The 18,302-nt window shown below is 41.4% G+C and overlaps 1 protein-coding gene across 6 annotated transcripts in view; it reads left to right on the forward strand.

Moving 5' to 3' along the window:
• The window catches only part of KIAA0319, a gene marked incomplete at both ends in the record, with an annotated part of 72,063 nt that overhangs the window by 27,734 nt on the left and 26,027 nt on the right, over positions 1–18,302 (forward strand). For 4 of the 6 annotated variants that reach the window (XM_082847989.1, XM_082847985.1, XM_082847987.1 and 1 more), the window contains 7 exons: positions 2,478–3,220; positions 6,163–6,355; positions 8,957–9,055; positions 10,483–10,580; positions 11,465–11,552; positions 12,513–12,605; positions 13,861–13,993. In XM_082847989.1, the coding sequence (XP_082704115.1) occupies positions 2,558–3,220; positions 6,163–6,355; positions 8,957–9,055; positions 10,483–10,580; positions 11,465–11,552; positions 12,513–12,605; positions 13,861–13,993 (1,367 nt within the window). Of the gene's footprint in view, positions 1–2,407; positions 3,221–6,162; positions 6,356–8,956; positions 9,056–10,482; positions 10,581–11,464; positions 11,553–12,512; positions 12,606–13,860; positions 13,994–18,302 lie in introns of those variants that run through there. The other 2 variants (XM_082847984.1, XM_082847986.1) reach the window with 2 other exon arrangements.

The following is an 18,302-nucleotide window of genomic DNA, read 5'->3' on the forward strand; positions in this document are numbered from 1 at the left end:
TTGGCCAACCCAATAAATGGCGATCTCCACCTTCAACCTGATGGAAAACTGCTTTAAGCTTTGTGTTGAAGGTTCCTGCCATGCTTCTTACCCACGTGTAACAATTTGCTTATTCCAGGATCACAGCCTTTTCCCTGTATAATGGTTTCTGTGACACAGTTTTATAAATTGGCTTTTAAGCTTCTGGTGGCCAGAGCCAGAAATGAAACATGATAGTTCTTATGAATCATATTGCCCAAAAGGAGAGGACCCAACAGTTGTTCAAGGGAAATAAAATATATCCTACCATTTGTGTTTGAAAGAAATTTCTAGTTTGAGTCTTCATTTAAAGGCCCCTTCATTTAAAGGAATGTAGTGATGTCTTTACAAATAAGGACACTATTTTTGAGAGTAGAACTGGAAGTTGGAGGTTACCTGCCTATTTTATACGCTACATCGTCTCTTGACCTTAATTAGAAATGCTATTTTGTTATGTTCAGCAGAATTATTTTTTTTTCCTCCTCTCCATATCTGAGACTAAGCTTTTCTTTAGAAAATAGAAGGCTAAAACTATTAAGGTGATTTTTTTACAAAGTAGATTTGGGGCTTCCCTGGTGGCGCAGTGGTTGAGAATCTGCCTGCTAATGCAGGGGACACGGGTTTGAGCCCTGGTCCGGGAAGATCCCACATGCCACGGAGCAACTAGGCCCGTGAGCCACAACTACTGAGCCTGCGCGTCTGGAGCCTGTGCTCCGCAACAAGAGAGGCCGCGATAGTGAGAGGCCCGCACACCGCAATGAAGAGTGGCCCCTGCTTGCCACAACTAGAGAAAGCCCTCGCACAGAAACGAAGACCCAACACAGTAAAAGTAAATTAATTAATTAATAAACTCCTACCCCCAATATCTTCTTAAAAAAAAAAGTAGATTTGGTTTGAGAAAATGTCATTTCAATTGAATTAAAGTGGTTTGTTGCTAGCTTATTCATTAGGAAAGATGTATATTTATTATATCTAATTCTTATTGAATTGGACCAATTAGACTTTCCTGTAGAGCCAGTGTTAGTCATTGAATGATTCTGAAAAATTTATAACAATGATGATATGTATACAGGTAAAAAAAAATAAGATGATTCTTATACTGTATTTAACCATTTCTCTTACCTCCAGTTAGAAGTGATCTCTGACTGTCATTATGAAAAATGTAACAGTTATTAAGAGAATGATCAGTGATGAGCCCTCACTAGAAAAGAGATCCTTTGCTGTTCTGAGTTCTGCAGCAGAACAGTGCTCATCAAACTATATGTGCTGAGGGACCAATTCGTTTTTATTTCCAATCTACCACCGACAGATTCTTTGGTAAAAAAAATCAACACACAATTTCTACTGAAAGAAAAATGCACAGGGTAAAAGTTGTGGGTTTCAGTTTTATTCAGGGACCTTCCCAAAGACTATAGCCCAGGAAACAGTCTCTCGGTAGCTCTAAGGGAACTGTTCTGAAGAGACAGGAGAAGCCCATATATATATGATTTGGGGCTAGAGAATTCGTGCAGTCAAGCACACATTTTAGTAAACGATTACTGCTAGTCACAAGGAACAGATATCTCAGCTGATGATTTTAGTGCTTTTCTATGTAAGGGAAGATACAAGAATCTGGGCTCATTAAAATTCTTCCTAAGATATGCATCTAAGTATCTATGGGGCCTGTTTGTCCAAAGCACGGAGCGCCTTATCCTGTTTCTCATCCTGAATTCATTTCTGGGTGCACTGTCAGTGACTGCAGTGGGTAATGACTTTATCCTTGTAGAACTGGGTGGTGGGCAGCATTCTTTGTTTTACAAAATAAACAAAAAAGCAGGAAAGTGATTTTTGTCCTTGGAAGTCAGGGAATGACAAATTGCTGCAGGGCTTTCTAAAAGCCCCAGTTGCCCTTATTCTTTATGGACTGGTCACAGTGTTTGTGGCCTGCAGGTCACACTTACGTAGCACCGCTCTCCTACCTGCTGTATTTGCCAGCTGGCACCATTTGTAGTTCATGGTTTAGAATGTGCTTAAAGCTAGTTGTTACAGACCCGTATTTAGGACAAGTTTTTCTCTCCTTTGATATGTCATCAGAATTGATCTATCATCAGAATAACCTGAGATGTTTAAAAATTCAATTAACAGCATGACATTGTTCCTAAAGCAAACCTTTATAGCTGGGTTTCGGGTGAGGAGCAAAATATTGTAGTGTAAAGGCGAACACGCACGTAGAAAAGAACGCCTCTCTTCGCTGAGTGGAGTAACATCATATAAAGAGAGAGGGTGGACGGTTAGATGGACAGGTGGGAGAATCGATGGATGCATGGATGGGGGTGAAAGGATGGGAGGACAGGTGTACGGATGGGGCTGTTGATGGATGGGCTCTAAAGCCGTGGACTTTCTATAGGAGATGCTGGTGGTTTATTTGCTTGCCAGAAGTGATATGCCTCGCTTCCTTATTGGAGACCGCGTGTTTGTAGGTTGTGCCTGTACGCAGTGCAGTGAGGGGAGGACGTATTCCAATGCCATCATTTCTCCTAACTTGGAAACTAGCAAAATCATGCCAGTGCCTCAAACCACGCCCGTGGCAGACTGCACATCTGCCTGCTGTGACCTGTACAGCTGTGACCTGGCCTGGTGGTTTGAGGGCCGCTGCTACCTGGTGAGCTGCCCTCACGAGGAGAACTGCGAGCCCAGAAAGATGGGCGCCGTCAGGTCTTATCTGACCTTTGTGCTCAGGCCCGCCCAGAGGCCCGCACAGCTGCTGGACTCCGGGGAGCTGATGCTGAACAGGGGCTCCCCGTCAGGAATCTGGGGGGACTCACCTGAGGATATCAGAAAGGACTTGGCCTTCCTGGGCAAAGATCGGGGCCTGGAGGAGATGTCTGAGTACTCACATGGGGAGCTGGAGCAGAGCCTCTTCCGGCCCATCGGCAAGCAGGAGCCCCGAGGGAGCTCCGGGTACACGGATTGGGGCTTGCCGGCCCGTGGCAAGGGAGGTTCCAACTCCTCTGCTGGAGGCAGCCCAGCAACATCGGCGGAGAAGCAGCAGGAGGGCCCAGAGCACCGTGAGCTGAACGAGTCGGCGTGGACCCCGGCCCCGAAACCCTCCCCCGGGGGAAGGTTTTTGCTTCCCTTGGTCACTACTCCACCTTCCGGAAAGGAACTGGAGAAAGAGACTTTGCAGCTCCAGGAGCAATCCAGCAACAGCTCTGGAAAAGAGGTGGGTGTGGCTGGCGTGTGTAGGAGAGGGTGGGAGGGGCTGAGTTCGCTTTCAGAGCCCGGCCCCCATTAGGACACACGTCGCGCAAAGCTTCCTTTTGGGGGCACCTATTAAGGTATCATCTAAAAAAATGACTCTCAGAACCTTCCAAACAAAACATCCTCCTCCTCTGTTGTGCACTCATGACCAGACTGTTTAAAAGAGCAAATATTTCTTCTGCCTTCACAAGTCAGCCGCCTAATGATGATTTAGTGCTTCTCCTTAGAGATGCCTCTACCGGTATCTCAGATGAATGAGGTTTTATAGAAGTTTCTGGAGCCAGCCCATATACACAGCGAGTGTAGCCAGAGGCTTTGCAAATCTCTCGTGGTAGGTTTTGTAGGAGCAGAAAAAAATTTTCTCCTTTCCAAGTTTTTTGGTTGGGGTAATAATTAAATTGACGTAAGATAGATTAACAGGAGGAAAACAAATTTACTTTGGTAAATTTACTTTGGTAAATTTGGAGACCCCATAAAAATATGAGAGGTGACCAAAGCAGGAAGGCTTTGTATCTTTTAAACAAAGAAACAATCAGTCTGTGAAGAATTGACAAGCCAAAGAGGATTAGGCTTGGGGTAATAAATTGGTGACAAAGTATCTGTTAAAGAGAAGTATCTGAAGCATATTAACATTTTTAAGGGTTTGAGCAAAAATGCATTGAAATCAGTCAGCATCCAGCATAGCGGGTATAAAGGAGCTCCGAGGAGCGGTACAAAATGAAAGACTTTTTTAGGCAGGAGTGGAAACAAGGAATATAAGGCAAGAAAGTGGCTTGGTTATTACAAGGTTACTTTCTTTTAAGGGGTCGTAGGGGTTTATCAAGCAGATTACCTCAAAATTATTCCTGATTGACTGGTTTAAGATTCCATTTCTGGGAGGGCTGAAACTGTAATTAAGTCTTGGTTTGGGGGCCTAACATAAAGGACTCTATTTGGGGCCTGTTGCTTTAACACGAGGTTTGTTTCTACAGCCTTCTCAGCCCTAAATTTCCCCTCTATGGTGATAAGGATACCTTCTATCCTCCTGGTACAGTGTTTTATTTTCCACGAAAGTACATATTGTCCCCTATAGTCAATTAAATTTTTTTGAGCTGCATTAAGTTGTAGATAATCCTTGAAAAGAAGGGTACCTTTTGCATGGGAGATTTGTCTCTTGCTTTCAGGGGGGACAAAGGAGGGTCAGAGTGTTCTTCTTGCACTGGCTGTTTCTCAAGTACCTTTCATTCAGAATAATCAGCATGCCAAAGTGCTATATTTTAGAGTGACATTCTGACCCGCTACAGTTTCTTCAAGACCCAACAGGTTCTGAGGTTGCTTGAAACTCACCAGTGAAGAATCAGTTGGATAGGAGGAACAAGATACTAAGGAGAGAACATAAGCTGTACAGAACTTTCCATGAAAAACACAGGTGAAAAGAATGGGAACCTTTGGGAGAGCAGACATACCCAAAACAGAGGGAAGGTTCAAGTGCTAACAGCAGAAGGTCAGGGAGATAGAGAAGGAGGCTGCACTGTGGGGAGAGTAGTTGGGAGCTCAGAGACTGCTCATTTGGGAAATACCAGGACAAGGTGAGGATATAGTGAGTGTGTCGATCAGGAGAAGCCAAATGCAGTTGGCAGTAAAGTGACAAAAGGACAGGTCATGGGAGAATTTAGTGTATTTCAAGATACAAGAGAGCAAATCAGAATGTAAAGGGGCATAAACCAATTAAGATTTTTTTTTATAAAAAGGAAAATATTATTTAAGATATCAGTGCTTAGGTTAGAATAAGTGAGGAAAGCTGGATTGAATTGACGAGACATTATAATCTCAACCATTAAAACTTGCTAAACATTCTTTTAAGCTGTGAGATTATCAGCTTTTTTCCTGCTTTGATGTATTTTTCGTTTCAGAGTTTTCATATTTTTCTGTCCTTGTACTTATCTTAAACATTCTGAAGACTTTCAATTAAAAAATAAAGTCTCAGGGCTTCCCTGGTGGCGCAGTGGTTGAGAGTCCGCCTGCCGATGCAGGAGACACGGGTTCGTGCCCCAGTCCGGGAAGATCCCACATGCCGCGGAGCAGCTGGGCCCTTAGCCATGGCCGCTGAGCCTGCGCGTCCGGAGCCTGTGCTCCGCAACGAGAGAGGCCACAATAGTGAGAGGCCCGCGTACCGCAAAAAAATAAAATTAAAAAATAAAGTCTCAAAGAATAACGGTGTTCTTTCCCCCCATCCCTGAGTATTAACACATTTTACCTTCTTTTATGTGGCTAAGTGAACTGCAAAAAAGAGTAGCTGTGTTTTCAGTAAATACCAGCGCCCCCCTCTAGTTAACATTTGAGGTGCAGCTTTGCTTCCTGTGGTTCTCACACTCAGCCGCCCCTTTGGGTCTCCTATCTTCTTAGCCTGAGTTTTACTTATCTGGCTCCATACAGGCCCTGGCAGTTGGAGCTCAGAAGAGCATTTTATTATCATGTTGTGAGATTTTCCCCCCGGCACATAATATTTAATTTAAAACTTTAAGTTGGATAACCCTATAACCATAATCTTAAATTATAAATTATATGCAGTGGATGATATGAATAGAGATCATTTACTCTAGAAACCTGTTCATTGTTGAATTATCTGATTGTCTTCAATCATTGCTACTCTAAGTATTTTCTCTCTTTTTATCTTGAATGTTTTCTGTATGTGTATGTTTGCCTATAATAATTCTCCAACCCAGAGTTGCCTTACATTTTTAGCAGGTAGCAGAGAATATTTAAAAGAGATGGTCTAGAGTTCCAGTGGTTTGCAATGTTAGACATGGTATTTCAAATGCTGCCGAGTCTAATTTTTGAAAAAGTCAATGACATGGTGTTGTCTTAAAGAGTTCAACCTTTGTTTTTCCCCCATAACAACTATGCTTGTAATTGATCTCCTAGGTCCTAATGCCTTCCCATAATCCTTCTCCAACCAGCCTGGAGTTCAGCCCAGCCACCATGGAGAAAAGCCCAGCTCTCACAGTCACCCCACGGAGCACAGAGCATAGCATTTCAACCCTTTCCGCTAGCACCCTCCCCACTGAGTCTGCCCCATCTCAGCAACCTGTATCTGCTCCTACTGCCCCCAGGACAGGTAATTTAAAAAATATAACTGGAAGGAATGTACTGAAGACACGCTGTAGAATATAGTAGTGACAACTTCGAAAGTTTACTCATTCCCTCCGGGCACGTTTTTGAGCATCTATCGTGTGCCAGAAATGATGCTAGGCACTGGGAATAAAAAGATGAATAGATATTGTCTTTTCCCTCCTTGACTCTATAGTCTAGAGGATGAGGCTGACAGACAAATAGATGGTTTGATACAATACAGTAAGTGCTTTGAGAGGCTGCTATGGGAGCAGAAAAGGAGCAGCCCGGCTGACCGGCTCAGAGAGGCCACAGAAGCCTTTCCAGAGGTGGTAATGCTAGGATAGATGAGCCAGCAAAAATGGAGTCAGCATGCTGTTCAGGTCGAGGGAGCGACATGTGTAATAACAATAATGATAATTACATTTACTGAGCACTTACCCAGGGCCAGGCACCACGCTTGGCATTTCCTGCCCATCCTCTCATTCACTGCCTGTGCCAGGGAACAGAGGGACAAGAGCTCAAGGGGCATTTTGGGAAGAGCTATAAGGGGTTCAGTATGGCTGGCACTGATCATGTAAATGGAGTGGAAATGGCAAGGTCTGAGTCTAGAGTATTTTGAAGGATCCTGTGTTCTGTGCTAAGGAATTTGTGCTTTATTGGATGAGTAGAGAGAATCCCTGAATGGTTTGAAGCAGGAAAGTGAAATGATCAGACTGGTATCAAGAAAATAGTATGGGGTTGACCTGAGGCAAGAGGATCCATTAAAAAAACTGTAGTGAGTGGTTGCAGGGATGGAGGGAAGGAACCAGATTCAAGCGGTATTAGAAGGGCAGAATCATTAGAACTTGGTAAGTGGTTGAAGGTCACGATGAAGGTAAAAGGACTCTAAGATATATGAACACATGGAACTGAAAACTAGATGAGTGGTTGGGCTGAAGATAAAGGACTAGGTGTCTTCGGTGTAGAGGTGATAGTTGAAGGCCCTCCAGGGAGAGCCACGGGGTGGGCTGGGGAGAGGCCTGAGGGGTGGAACTTTGGAGCCATCATTGTATTAGGAGCTGGGACAGCAGAAGGAGCCTATAGAGCTGACTGAGTGGCTGTGACAGAGAGGTAGAGAAAGAGGAGAGCGTGGACTGAGAGAAGGAGAGAGGAGAGGTTTCCACGTTGGAAGAAGTGATGAAGGGGCTGGGTGTTACAGGAGGATTGAATTTAATACAGGAGGATTTAATACTAAAGAAGTTACTAGAGACTTTTGTCATGTTTCCTGAGCCTTTCTTTGGTAACGTACTTTGAGGGTTACCCTCTCTTCTTTGGTTATTTACTTTGATCCTGAGTTGCAGTAGAGAGAAGGATAATGGTGGAAGAGCTGTACAGTATATGGAAAAGGAGACTGGCCTGGGAATTAGCATCCTTGAGTTCTAGTAGCACCTGTTGCATAGAGTAGTTAGAGGATGAAATGAATTGATAATCTTCAAGTCCTTGGAACAGAGCCTATCAGAGTTCAATCTCGTAGATAAGTGGCTGTTGACATAAATACAGTTTAAATTAGTCAGATATTGGTGGGTCTATTGCTAATGACCCACATAGCCTCAAGAAACTTATATTGCCTCTCCGGGGCTCAATTTCTTTATCTGTCAAATGATGGGTTTGGACCAATATCCCTTTTTTAGGTCCACAATGGCTGATTTTTCTTGAAAAGAGTCAGTGAAAGTGACAGGGAAGAAGAGCCAGAGACGTCAGCGAAGCCTCTGCAGCTGGTCTAGGAAGGCACTCGAGGGACTGAGTACAGACTGAGAGAAGTAGATTTAAAGGAGCCACACCTCCATCTAACATCTCCAAGCAGCTAGGACCTCTAGAGAGCACGCAGCTTTTCTTTAAATCTTTGCTTTTCTCTATGTGATATCTTGACGATCTCAATTGTATTTTACAAAGGGAGACTAATGTCCAGTTGAGTCAAGCCAATTGAACGTATCAGTATAATCCTGGTTGTGGAGCAAGGAAACAAGCCTTGTTCTGAATGCTGATTTAGTGACTACGTGCTTCTGATGAGAGTGGATGTGCTTTTTGCTGCTTGAGTTAAAATAGCCTTTTTATATTGAGGTTGACAGGCTTTTCTCTTGGAAAGTTTCCAAGACCAAGACCATTGCAGTAATTCATGGGGTTACTATCAGAACTGAGTGGCGTGTGATTAATGCTACAGAAACACTTATGATTACACTCCATCTTTTTAAGACTAAAAATAGCACATACCAGGGGGTCAAGCAAAGCTGGAAGCAAGAGAGAAAATAGACCCAGTCCACAGTACCCTACCTGTTTTTGCGCAACTCTTGTCACCGACACCTTGCTCAGTCGATCTGAAGCGTTTTCTCCACAGTGCCTACTCACGTTGACAGTTTTAAATTTATGAAATCTACCCTGCAACATAATATAGGGCACAGTTCAGTTACTAGCCAGAGGGAAAAAAGTATCTTAGATAAAATCGCATGAAGAACTATTACAAAAATATGGGTTATCTTATGGATACTAAAAACAAATCTATCATAGGGCAGTAAGTTAACATCATTGAAGTATATGATGAAATGTACTATTTCTAATTAACTTTTAGTGAAAGAACTCACGGTGTCTGCTGGTGATAACCTAATAATAACTTTGCCGGAAAATGAAGTTGAACTGAAGGCATCTGTTGTGCCAGCGCCACCTGCAGGTGAGAGTTTGACTTTCCTCTGGGACCAGTAGGGGCCCATTAGCTGGTGTGTCCTTAAGGTGTCTTTACTGGTTATTTACAACTTTGATTCATTTTCACAACATAGTGAATGTCACTCTCGAGTGGATGACAAGGCTTTGATGATCATAAGATTTAAAGTTTATTGAAATATTTTAAAATGGAGTGAGAGTATAGGAATTAAATACAGAACATTTCCTTTAATTGGTCAGGATAAGAAGTCATACATTTCTGATGATGCAAAGCAGAGTGATATCTTAGAACAGGAGAGGTTTCCATATACCAGCTTTTGACTTGTAATAACCCACAGAGCCTGGGAATGTTCCACTGTCAGGTGAGGGAGGTAGCACGTGCACAAAGGTTGTTTGCAGATATTGTAGTGGCAACACGTCTCTCAGGTTCTCAGGATCCTCACACCAGTTGTTCAAAAAATGTTTAAAATACTTTCTTCTGCTGATCCAGCACTCTGCTCTTCAGCAAACATTTGACCTATTCCTGTGACCTGTCAAATGCATTCTTTCTTAAAAGTATATTCATTTTTAAGGTGTTTGAATATTTCTCATTCAGGTTAGTTCCTTTATTCATTTTTCCCTATCACACATGGATCAAAATTTAAGCATAGATGTTAATATTTGGCATTTGTCATTTACTCCTTTCAGCTGAGGTAACTCATGCTTTAACTATTACTAGAATCACAAGGTGGAAGACAGCTTCATCTTAATATAAAGATATTTAATCTGTTCTTAGGCCTTATATAAACCCCTACGACAGATGGAATGAATTTAAATCTCCTTGCCTTTTATTAAAAGGAGAAAAGTACAGTGGATTATACTATGTTAAAATTTATATGTATAGTCAGGTGTAGTAGTCTGGAAGGAAAGTCATCAAATGCTAACAATGAAATTAGGGCAATTTTTAAAAAACTTTCTATATTTTCTAAATTTTTATAAGTTGTATGTTCTTATAATAATAAAGAAATTTTACATTAAAAAGATATAGAGGGCTTCCCTGGTGGCTCAGTGGTTGGGAGTCTGCCTGCCGATGCGGGGGATGCGGGTTCGTGCCCCGGTCCGGGAGGATCCCACGTGCTGCAGAGCAGCTGGGCCCGTGAGCCATGGCCGCTGAGCCTGCACGTCCGGAGCTTGTGCTCCGTGGCAGGGGAGGCCGCAGCAGTGAGAGGCCCGCGTACCGCAAAAAAATATATATATAATTAAAAAAATAAAAATAATAAAAAAATAAAAAGATATAGATACCTTACTGTTCCTTACCTGAATGATAGTTGAAAGTTGAGTGCAGTCTATCTAAATTAATTTCTGCTAGTAGATTGAAGACTGTCATTTCCCTCCCTCTGCCCAGATTACAGTGACATCTGAGAGTTTATAACTACTCATATTTTTCTTTGCTCTCAGAAACAACCTACAACTATGAATGGAGTTTAATAAGCCACCCTGAATACTACCAAGGTGAAATAAAACAAAGACACACGCAAACTCTTAATGTCTCTCAGGTAAGTAACTGGTAACCGGTAGTAACTGACAGCATACCTTAGAATTCAGGTAACACCTTCTTAGCTGTTGAATCTAGAAGTCTCTCTTACGATTAAGATTAAAAGAAGAATATAAATGAATCAGGTTTCAAGCATGTAGGTAGACAGGTAGATTTAAGTAAAGGGGCTTGCGGGACCTTTTCTTTATTTGACTTACGTGGCGTATCAGCCCAGGGAGGAGAGGCTGGCCCAGGCTGCTACGGGTCTCTGTAGTGAGGTTAAAGCCTGTGTTCCAACTCTTGATCCCTTTGCAGTGTTAGAGACACTCTGGTCATCTCTGATTCTTAGTCAGGCACATTTCTAGGATTGCCAAAAATTCCATTCCGGTTCACATATGGTTTGACTACCAAATATTGCTCCAAGATATAAGTCCTCCCAAGAAGAAATGTTCCCTCTTCTTGGCCCATAGATGATTATGTTCGCTTCATTTCTGATACTGCACAGCTACTGGTGCAACATGGGTTAGCATCACCCCCATGCCACTGGGCGCTGTTTCTCGAAGTCTGGTACCCAGACCATTGACAGCTGACCCACCAGTGCTACTTGGTAAAAATGCAAGATTCCCATACACTCAAGTTTGAGAACTGCCGCCCTCGGTTGGTCCGTGTCACATATGCCTCTGTAAGCCCCGTGAACATCTGTAACTAAGCTGAAGGCCTTCCTGGGTGATCTTCAGTGTTGCAGAGTATAGGCTTCAGACATGTGGCAGTGTGTCCACAGGTCCCGAGCCCCTTCTCTATGCTGATTCCAGGAGAACGGCTTCTGGAATATTTAAGGATTTTCTAGGCAGTGGACCCATCCTGTTGTTTGCATGTTTATCAGTATAACTTTTCTTCATCTTGCAGTTGTCAGTAGGAATTTATTCCTTCAAAGTAGCAGTTTCTAGTGAAAATGCCTTTGGAGAGGGATTTGTAAATGTCACCGTTAAGCCAGGTAAGCCTGTGTAAGAGGACAGCCTCCTGTTTATCTCAATTTTTGGTGCCTGAATAACACGGTAATATATATTTTTAGTCTTACGTTAGGCTCCATTGTAGAGAGAACATGCAAAGATTATACGGTTTTTTTCTTTCTTCTTTCTGTATAATTCTTAGTACTTGCTTGACACCGCTGTGTAAGGTTGCAAGGTTATTGCTTGCTGTTCTTAGGTGTGGCAATAGCCTCCTCCGTCTGACATTTGCTGTGTTCACCCTTCTACCTCCATTCCCCGTGACTCAGCTTGTCCTTAGGTGAAGGGAGCAACTCAGGGGTCAAGGGAAATGTATGCCATGGGCTTTCAAGCCCCCTGGTCCTTTCAGGCCACCACTAGTCCATAGGTCAGTGCACTGGTGTGAATTAGAAATAGTGGCCCTTTGTCTGGGTGGGCACAGCCCTGGCTCAGTGCATGGAGCATGGGCCTTGAGCCTCTGCCACCCCCTCCTCTGGGCACAAGGGATGTGGGCCAGCTCAGTGCCAACCTCACCTCCAGCCTCTTCCCCAGGGGCTGACAGCTCCCCATTTTGCACATTCTGCCTGGTTATTCTTAGAGCTAAACGTGGTTGGCGGGGGCGGGGCCGGGGGCGGGGCTTCAAAGAGTCAAGAGCCCGCTAATCGTAGGAGCTGGAACCCTACTCCGTCGCTCCTCTCTTGCAGTTGCTGCTCAGGTTCTGTGACCAACCCCTTGCTTGTTATTACATGTGTTCATTGAGCCTGGGCTTTCATACAAAAATCTAAACCTGCAGACGTGCTCCTAAAGTGTATAGGGGGGTTCCAAAACATTACAAGTACTTTCCATAGTTGAGGCCTGCAGGATAAACACCTTCCGGACAGGATATTTATAACCAGTTTTTGAAAATCAGATGCTTTATTTGGGTGGTGACAACTTGGGCTCAGCCCGTGTCCTTTTTTCTGTCACAGCCGGAAGAGTCAACCTGCCTCCCGTGGCAGTTGTTTCTCCCGAGAGACAGGAGCTCACTCTGCCTCTGACGTCGGCCCTCATCGATGGCAGCCGTGGGTATCCAGCCATACTTCAGGGGGTTTTGCCCTCTGCACTATGAGACGTAATGGGAGGTCTCTATTGAGGCTGTGAGGACTTATGGGCTAACTCACCAATAGATGAGCATCTATCTGTATCTTCAAGTCCTTCAGCTCCTTTAGCACAACTTCTCTGTCTTAGGCTGAATTTCCCTTCAGTTATGTCTCATTTGTCTATGAAAAAATTCTTTAGGGTCTGGCTATTTGATCGAAATTAAAGCAATTATTAAAGAATCTCATTTCGATGTAGTATATGTGATGAGCAGTTGGAAACCACTTTTTAAAAAAAATTATTATTTATTTTATCTATTTTTTTTTGGCTGCGTTGGGTCTTTGTTGCTGCGCACAGGCTTTCTCTAGTTGCGGTGAGCGGGGGCTACTCTTTGTTGCAGTGCACAGGCTTCTCATTGTGGTGGCTTCTCTTGTTGTGGAGCCCGGGTTCCAGGCACGAGGGCTCAGTAGTTGTGGCTCACGGGCTTAGTTGCTCTGCGGCATGTGGGATCTTCCTGGACCATGTCCCCTGCACTGGCAGGTGGATTCTTAACCACTGCACCACCAGGATAGTCCCTAAAGCCTGTTTTAAATGAAAATATTTACATGAGAAAATACATTACATTTTGATTCCTCTAATTCAGTGCGATTTAGTTACAGGAAACTGTTCAGGATTATTAATCTGTTGCATGAACTTTTCTTTCCTTAAATGAATTAGATGAAACTGGCTCCCTTCCAGGTCTAAACTTAGTACATTTTGTTTGCTGTCTTTTAAAGTAGAAATAGGAGGTTTTCATGTAGGATACTACCTTTATCTGGATTTACACTTAATGATTAGGGTAGTAAAAGGTGTTTTGTAATTATATAAAACATCTCAATTCTTTATGAATCTGTCAGTTCAGATACCTATTTGAATTATCAGTAAGATATCGTGTGCTGTAGTTGAAGTGAGTTAAAAAAAAAAAAGCAGCAGTGCCTGTCACTTTGCTTTTTAAATTCACAACTGAGTCGAAACACCCTCACTCAAATCTGGTGGAAACCCAGAAGAAAAATCATGATGATAATTTAGAAAGAAGAAGTAATCCTCCTTCTAACACATAATATATGGCCATTGAAATCTGTGCAATTATATAATTTCATATAAAATCAAATGTAAACCCCAATAATGTAAATTACAAAATTTATGTTTTAATATTCTTGTGTTTAATTCTAGTTTTCATTTATTTGTCAATCTTTCTAGACAGTACAGATGATACTAAAATAGTGAATTATCACTGGGAAGAAGTTAATGGGCCCTTCCAAGAGGAGAAGACCTCAGCTGATACCCCCGTCTTACATCTGTCTAACCTTGTTCCTGGAAACTATACTTTCAGGCAAGTGGGTTCGCTTTCCAGCACTGATAACTTGACTAGTTCTGATAGATGCCGATAGAACATTGTGCTGCTTTTCATTTTGATCAGGAGGCGGCAGATTTGGTTTCCTCTGGGGTTTTGGTTGTCAACCACTTTGCACTCTGATACCATCATCAATAATATAAATTACAAGTGTGTATTTATTGGAAACCTTTGGATTTTGTTGTCAGGAATAGTATGGGATGGCATCTATTTTGCTGTGTTGAGATACGTGAAAGAAAGTTTCTCTCTTCAGAGTGAAAGTGAGGCAGATTTATAGGATTTACCTGTTTCTTTATCTTTTTACAACTTTTAAAGATATAACTGAAATGTAATAAACTGAACATATTTAAGGTATAAAATTTGATGAGTTTTGACATTTGCATACACCTGTCAGACCATTGTCACATTCAAGATAATCAACATTTCCATCATCCCCAAAAGTTTTCTCATGCCCCTTTGCAATCCAAACCTCTCTCTATTCCTGTCCTTGGGCAACCACTGACCTGCTTTCCCCCACTTTAAATTATCTTGCACTTCCTAGAATTTCACATAAATGGAATTGTACAGTAGGTGCTCCTTTTTGCCTGGCTTCTTTCACTCAGCAAATGATTTTTGAGATTCATTCATGGTGTTGTCTCTATTGATAGTGTGTTCCTTTTTGTTGCTGAGTACTATTCCAATGTATGGATATACCACAATTTATCCTTTCATCTAGTATGGACATTGGGTTGTTTACAACTTTGAACTATTACAAATAAAGCTGCCATGAACATTTGTGTACAAGTCTGTGTGGACATGTATTTTCATTTCTGTGGAGTAAATACCCAAGAGTGGAAAGGCTAGGTTCTATGGTGAGCTTATGTTTAACATTGTAAGAAATTGCCAAACTCTTTTCCAAAGTGGGTATATTATTTTATATTCCCATCTCTAGTGGTTGAGAGTTCCAGAATCCACATCCTCACCAACACTTGATGTAATCAGTCTTTTTAATTGTATCTAATTTGATGGGTGGTTGTATCTCATTACGGTTTTAACTTGCATTTTCCTGTTGACTAATGCTATTAAGCATATTTTAGGTGTTTACTGACCATTCATATAACTTCTTTTGTGAAGTCTCCATTCAGATCTTTTTCCTGTTTTAAAAATTACATCTTACTTAGTTGTAAGATTTTTATACATTCTGAAACAAGTTCTTTGTTTTATATATGTGTTGTGGATATTTCCCAGTATATGACATTTTGTTCTCTTAATGGCATCTTTTAAAGAGCAAAAGTTTTAAATTTTGATTGTCTAATTTATCAATTGTTTCTTTTATGTTTCATGCTTTTTGTGTTCTATCTAAGTAAACTTTGTTTAATCACAAGATTGCAAAGATCCTGTTTTCTTTCTAAGTTTTATAGGTCTAGGTTTTATTTTTAGATCTGTGATCTGTTTTGAGTTATTTTTATGTATTGTGTGAGATTTTTGAATGTTAAATCAACCTTGCATTCATGGGATAAACCCTATTTGATCATGATATTCTTTTTGTTTGTTTGTTTGTTTGCGGTACGTGGGCCTCTCACTGTTGTGGCCTCTCCCGTTGTGGAGCACAGGCTCTGGACGCGCAGGCTCAGTGGCCATGGCTCATGGGCCCAGCTGCTCCACGGCATGTGGGATCTTCCCAGACCGGGGCACGAACCCGTGTCCCCTGCATCGGCAGGCGGACTCTCAACCACTGCGCCACCAGGGAAGCCCCCATGATATTCTTTTTATGTAGCATGGGATTCAACTTGATAATATTTTTGTCAGGATTTTTATGTCTGTCTTCATGAAAGATTTGGTCTGTGCCTTCTTCTCTCTTTCTCTCTCTCTCTCTGCATTGTCACAAGGTTTTGATATGAGGATTATACTGGCCTAATAAAGCAAGTTGACCAGTGATCCATCCTCCTTTATTTTCTGAAATACTTATGAACAACTGGTGGTATTTCTTCCTTGAAAGTTTTATAGAATTCACCAGTAAAATCATCTGGGCCTGGAATTTTCTTTTGGGGAAAGTTTTGATAACAAATTCAATTTCTTTCATAGATGTAAGCCTATTTAGATTTTCTGTTTTTTTTTAAATTTTTCTTTTTTATTTTATTTTTATTTTATATTGGAGTATAGTTGATTAACGATGATGTGTTATCTGTTTTTTTCTTGTGTCAGTTTTTAGTAAGTTGTATTTTTCAAGGAATTCACCCATTCCTTCTAAATTATCATATTTTTTGGCATAAAGTTGTTCATAGTATTTTCATATTATCCTTTCATGTCTGTAGGATCTGTACTGATAACCTCTTTTTCATTTCCAATATTGGTGATTTGTGTTCTTTTTCTCTTGATAAGTCTAATTAAGGGGTTTGTTAATTTTATCTTCTCAAGGAACCCTACCTAGAACTGTTTTAATTATATTTGCCTGTTTTGTAATTTGTTCTTTTCTGCTCTTTACTGTCTCCTTACTTCTGTTTGCTTTTGATTTGCTTTATTCTTTTTCTTCTAACTTCTTAGAGTAGAATCTTGGTTCATTCATATTAGAGCTTCCTTAAAAGCTTATAAATCTTTCACAGGTATAATTTTCCTCTAAGTGCTGCTTAGCTGCACCCCACACACTTTAGCTTATTATATGTTTAAGACCTCATATACTGCTTTAAGAATCTGATGATTTCAGAGAAGGAGCCCGTACATATGTATTTATGAATCCTCAGAAGTCTAGCCAGCTTAAGAAACTCTCAAGCACCTGACTGGATTCATCTTTGACTAAAAAGTCCACAGAGGTGCTCTAAAATGCTTTGGATTTTACACATGTTGTAAAAACTTCTGTTTTGGTTTATTGGAAATCTCAGCTTAAGAAGCAGTTTACTCCATTAGGATAGCTATTATTTAAAAAATGGAAAATAACAGGTGTCGGTGAGGCTGTGGAGAAATGGGAATCCTTGTGCATTGCTGGTAGGGATGGAAAATGGTAGAGCTGCTGTGGAAAATAGCTCGGCAATTCCTCAAAAAGTTAAACATAGAATTGCCGTATCTGCAATCTCACTTTAGATATATACCTCAAAGAACTGAGAGCAGAGACTCAAATAGATGCTTGTACACTATCTTCGTCCATTCAGGCTACTATAACAAAAATAACCATAGGCTGGGTGGCTTTTAAATGACAGAAATTTATTTCTCATACCTCTGGAAGCTGGGAAGTCCAAGATCAAGGTGCTGGTAGATTTGGTGTCTGGTGAAGGCCCTCTTCACACGGTTTATAGACAGCCATCTTTTCACTGTGTCCTCACATGGTAGAAGGGGTAAGGGAGCTCTCTGAGGTCTCTTTTGTAAGAGTACAAATCCCATTCAGGAGGCCTCTGCCCTCATGACCTAATCACCCAGAAGGTCCCACCTCCAAATACCAGTCGCATTAGGGATTAGGTTTCAATATATGAGTTTTGGGGGAACAGAAAACATTCAGTCTATAGCATACTCCAATGTTAATAGAACAACACAAATGTCCATCAACCGATGAATGAGTAAACAAAATGAGGTATGTACACACAAAGAAATATTATTCAGCCTTAAAAAAATGAACTACTGAGACATGCTACAGCATGGATGAACTTTGAAGACATTTGGTTAACTGAATGAAGCCACTCACAAAAGGACAAATGTTGTATGATTCCACTTAGTTAAGGTGCCTAGAGTGGTCAAATTCATAGAGATAGAAAGCAGAATAGTGATTGCCATGGGGTGGTGGTAGAGGAGAAATGGGGAGTTAGTGTTTAATGGGTACAAAGTTTATGTTTGGGATGATGAAAAAGTTCTGGAGATGGATAGTGGTAATGGTTATACAATAATGTGAATGTACTTAATGCCACTGAATGGTGCACTTAAAAATGGTTAAAATGGTAAGTTATATGTACTTTACCCCAATAAAAAAAAAAGAAATTTACCTAGCTCTGAAAGCTTATTTTATTATTGAGTGGATTTCTGGGAATCTATAGGCCTTGTAGGGGTAGAGTGAGTAGCCACATGGGGCATCCAGTGCTCATGTGTGGGTTTTTTTTTTAAACTTTATTTTTTTAAGAGCAGTTTTAGGTTTACAATAAAATTGAAAGATACGGAAATTTCCCATATGTCCCCTGCTCCCCACGTGCTCAGTCTCCCTGTTATCAACATCACTCACCAGAATGGTTCATTTTTTACCAAGGATTAACCCACATTGACACATCATAACCACCAAAAGTCTACAGTTTACCTTAGGGTTCATTCTTGGTGTACATTCTATATGTTT

This window comes from Leucopleurus acutus, assembly GCF_964270905.1.
Source record: "Leucopleurus acutus genome assembly, chromosome: 10".
Taxonomy (NCBI): Eukaryota; Metazoa; Chordata; class Mammalia; order Artiodactyla; family Delphinidae; genus Leucopleurus; species Leucopleurus acutus.